Here is a 4,775-nt window from a genome sequence, read left to right as displayed (position 1 = left end):
GTGTGTGTGTGTGTGTGTGTGTGTGTGTGTGAGAGAGAGAGAGAGTGTGAGTGTGTGTGTGTGTGTGTATGTGTGTGACTGTGAGTGTGCACATGTCATATTGTGCGCGTTGGGCCAGATTAGGGGCAGCTGCAATGCCATGCACCATGTGCATGGCGCTCATGTGGCCTGTATTTGTGTGAGGTGCATTGATGAGTTTTTCTCTGATTAAAATCCTGCATGTGCCACATCTCAGGTAGAACTGCAAAACCAACATGACAATAGCCACATTCTATTGAATGTTTAGTCATTATCATTTAAAAAAGCAAGTGACGGGTAAAAATTGATCATGACGTTTTTTTTTTTTTTTTTTTACCGTCAGTCAAAAATGACGGAGAGCAAAAAAGTCTAGCACAACCTCTGCTAGACACTGTTATTTTATGTCATTTCAGACATACCTGACATGTTTGGACATTTTTACTTAGTAAAAACATCTAAACTGGTTAGTGATAACAGCCAGCCAGATTAAAACAAATTTTACGTTTTTGACCACTGACAGCAAATGCCAAATGAGCATATCCTTCATATTTCTGTAAAATCAAAAGATTATACAAATTAAGTTACTAGTGTGCATATCTAGAAATTAAATGTTTAACCAGAATTTAATTTTAAAAAAGGTCTTTAATTTATTTCTCTCTATGCAGCAACTGAAAGAGCAAAAAAGTGTTGGAAACAGAACAAATGAGGTAATGAGCTGTTCAAACTTTTATTTTAACAATAATTTAAAACGTAAACTTGCAGAAACTCTGAAACTAACATTGTCTGTTTGCTCAGTTTGTTTGGCCAGTTTTAAACCTTTCACTGGCTTCCAGGAATTAACTTTTTGTGTAATTTTTTTCTTCAGGCTCCTCTTATAGTCACTGAGGAGCTTCACTCTCTCAGCTTCGAGTCTGACCTGCAGCTCAACCAGTCTGGACTCAACATTAAACTGGAGGTGAGGCCCAGAACTTCGCCTACTGATAAAGTTTGGGGGTGTTGGAATAAGTTGTGTTTTGTTTGTTTCAGGCCTTGTCTTTGCCAGTTGTGGTAATTTCTAATGTGTGTCAGCTGCCCAGCGGCTGGGCCTCCATCCTCTGGTACAACATGCTTACCACAGAGCCCAGAGTGAGGACTCCTCCTCCTTCTTTCTCTACTATCAGAACCTCTGTTTTCCACCTTTGACCTGCAGCTAACAAAGTTCTCTGTTCTCCAGAACCTTAAGTTCTTCCTCACCCCTCCAGCGGCGAAATGGTCTCAGCTTTCTGAGGTCCTCAGCTGGCAGTTCTCTTCTGTCACCAAACGAGGCCTGAACCAGGAGCAGCTCAACATGCTGGCAGACAAATTGTTGGGTCAGAAATGCTACATTCACACAAATCCAGTATCAGCCTCTCGGCAGATCCTTAAGGGTTTAATATCATGTAAAATTAACTTTTTGGAGTTTTATATCATGTTATTATGTTATCATCATTTCATGCATGTTTGAGTAATCCTAAGCTGTCCTGTGGCAGCCAGGCAGGAGAGCAAAAAGGACTGGTTGGGTCTAGAACCACCTTTTGGGATCAGCTCCTCCGCTGGGCTGTGTCTCCAAGCCAAGCTTCCTCATCACAGAGCACACACCCACCCGGCCCATGCTGAAATGGCCAGAACAGAAGCGGAAGGAGGTTCTTAAAGAGACAGAGGCCAATTTCAAGGCGTTTAGAAACATATATGATGAGAAGTCAAGTTTATTTTCTATTTAAACATATAAACAGCATTTTAACCCTCTGAGGTCTGGGGTCTAAATGGCAGTTTTTGACTAACTTTGAATTTACATCTATATTTGGGGGCGGCTGTGGCAGAGTGGTTAGGGGAGTCGTCCTGGAACCGGAAGGTCGCTGGTTCGATCCCCTGTCCAGCTGTCTCAGTTGTTGTGTCCTTGGGCAAGATACTTAACCCTAATGCCTCTGATGTGTGTCCCATCAGTGTATGAATGTGATTGCACTGATGTTAGCTTTGTAGGAGATCTGATAGAGTGCTGTGTGAATGAGGGCACAGATTGTAGTGTGAAGCGTTTTGAGTGTCCTGGATGGATAGAAAAAAGAGGCGATTTCTCTAAGACTGCAAGAAAATGTAAAAAAAAATTTTTAAAAAGTTAAAACATATCGTTGTGTGTGCATGTCTTTGACTAAATATGTGCTACAACATGCTCAACTTTTGTTCAGAATCAGCTTCTTATCACTGGTAACGACGCGGCTTTCCTCATTTCCTCATTTCACTCATTCCCGCAGCTTCACAGTGCTTTAAACAGTCAGACGCTGAGCATCTACAGAGCTCATTAGCGATGCAAAAACTGCAGTGGAACGAGACGAGCCATTGGATAAATGCTGGCTTTGTCCCGCCCATCGGACGCTGAGCGTCTCTGGGGGTCTATGGGGGGTCTATGGGGCTGTAGGCTGGCCCGGACGCTCATTGTCTGCATGATGATTGGATGATCGGTCAGAGGCTGAATCCCTTTTTGATTGACAGCGAAATGAGCGAATCAGCGATCTTTTTGGTGCAAACATGCATGGGAGCAGTTTTTACTTTCGTTTCTGTTCTGAGTTGAAGCGGAGACTTTATTAATTTTAGCAGCATTTTCTTTAAAAACGGCTAGCAACAAATCAAACTTCTATTTCTGATGGTTGTTTTGTAGCTGCTTATGTTTGAAGACGGACTTCTATCACTCTTTCTGACTTCTGTCCAGCAGGTGCTGCTGAGCCCCTTCACCGTCCTAAAACACTCACAGACGGACACACTTCACAGCCTAGCCTCGTGCCAGTAACACGCTGCACAAATGGCAGACAGTTTGAATGTTGTGGACTGGATTTTGGTGAAGCCATTATAGTCTTGTTTACAGAGAAAAACTTAGAGTTAAACAGCAGGGCTGATCAACTCCTCAGATTAATTTGGTGCAAAAGGTGGGGAAATAACAGGTCTTTTCAGCTGTCCTGGTATGACAAAGTGAGCTGGCTGCTGTAAAAGACTATAGAATAATCTGGAAAATGATTATAAATGCATTGGATCAATTAATTCCTTTTAAAAAAATCAAAGCAAATTTGTTAAATAAATATGAAATTGTTTAATTTGTGTGAGTCACTGTTTGAGGAGTTGAATTTTTTAGATTTGTTTTATTATTTGGTTTGTTTGAAATTAAATATTTTTTGTAAATAAGAGCAGATATAAGATTTTTCTTCTTCTGCCTTTCATTTTATTTTATTTGTATTGTTTTGTTGTATGTTATGTTTTGTTTTTAAAAATGAAATGAATAAATACTATAAACTAAACAAAATGATCTGGAATGAAAAGGAACGGAGGGTAGAATTTATAACCCACATATTTTATAATGTAGGCCGAAACTGAGCTTCCTTTTGTTGAAAGACCAGCATCCGCCACTGACAGAAAAGCACTATATACTGTAAGTACAGTCCATTTACCAACCTGTTTGTCTACCATGTGGAGGCAATGCTAATAAAGCTGAGTTCACCTGAAACTCCTCAGACTGAAGAAGTGTCTTGGAGGAGAGACAAAACCTTTATTTAAAATAGAACCCGTCCAGAGGACCAACTTATTTTTTTCTTTTTGATTATTAGTTACAGTAGCAGTAGGTAGGTAATTGCCAACGTCCGTGGTTCTTGAATTTGAGGAAATTGGTACTGAAAAGGTCCTTGAATTTGATGTTGACCAAGGTGTGGGAACTCTGCCATCCACCTCAAGGTTTGACATGTTGTGCATTCAGAGATGCTCTTCTGCATACCTCTATTGTAACGAGTGGTTATTTGAGTTACTGTTGCCATTCTATCAGCTCTAACCAGTCTGGCTGTTTTCCTTTGACCTCTGGCATCAACAAGGCATTTGCGCCCATAAAAATGCCACTCATTGGATATTTTCTCTTTTTCGGACCATTCTCTGTAAATCCTAGAGATGGTTGTGCGTGAAAATCCCAGTAGATAGCAGTTTCTGAAATAATCAGACCAGCCTGTCTGGCACTAACAACCATGCCACGTTCAAAGTCACTTAAATCACCTTTCTTTCCCATTCTGATGCTCTGTTTGAACTGCAGCAGATCGTCTTGGCCATGTCTACATGCCTAAATGCATTGAGTTGCTGCCATGTGATTGGCTGATTCGACAGTTAAGTTAATGAGCAGTTGGACAGGTTGTATCCAATAAAGTGGTCGATGAGTGTAGGCTATTGTTAATATGTTGAGTGACCATATTTACCTTGACCAAGGAGGTTATGTTTTTGGTCGCGTCTGTCTGCCTGTCTTGCGTACAAAATTACTCAACAACTTATGGACAGATTTTCATAAAATTATTACCACAGGTAGATATTGGCCAAAGGAACACACCATTAAATTTTGGTGATGATCCGGATCACGATCTGGATGCAGGAAATTTTTTAAGGATTCTTCACTATTGCATGATAGAAGAAACAATCCACCGTAGAACCGTAGACTCTGTAGACAGCCAATCAGCTTCAAGGACACTGACTGTAGACTTCCAATCACATCAAATCATTTGTAGACGGGTCAACCCCCCACGACGGTAGACATGGATGTCCACAGTCAGGGGATTGCCTGAAGCAATGTAGAAGACCAATCACGAAGACCCATGGAAATAAAACTAGACCAAATTATTTTTAAATCGAAAAAGTTACTGTTTTAACTGACTTTAACAAAACATCAATTTGATAATACATTGGCCTGTGCGTCCTAACAATTTTGTATTTTGTGTTTACGT

The 4,775-nt window shown here is 40.6% G+C and overlaps 1 protein-coding gene across 1 annotated transcript in view; it reads left to right on the top strand.

Moving 5' to 3' along the window:
• The window catches only part of stat1a (signal transducer and activator of transcription 1a), a gene marked incomplete at its 5' end in the record, with an annotated part of 37,745 nt that overhangs the window by 22,235 nt on the left and 10,735 nt on the right, over window positions 1-4,775 (top strand). The window contains 4 exon segments of the mRNA XM_014027309.1: window positions 684-725; window positions 884-973; window positions 1,045-1,143; window positions 1,232-1,367. Of these exon segments, the coding sequence (XP_013882763.1) occupies window positions 684-725; window positions 884-973; window positions 1,045-1,143; window positions 1,232-1,367 (367 nt within the window).

The sequence above is a fragment of the Austrofundulus limnaeus genome, unplaced genomic scaffold (assembly GCF_001266775.1).
Source record: "Austrofundulus limnaeus strain Quisiro unplaced genomic scaffold, Austrofundulus_limnaeus-1.0 Scaffold634, whole genome shotgun sequence".
NCBI lineage: Eukaryota > Metazoa > Chordata > Actinopteri > Cyprinodontiformes > Rivulidae > Austrofundulus > Austrofundulus limnaeus.
The sequence above is the reverse complement of the archived record's forward strand: the minus strand, read 5'-3'. Positions and strand labels throughout refer to the sequence as shown.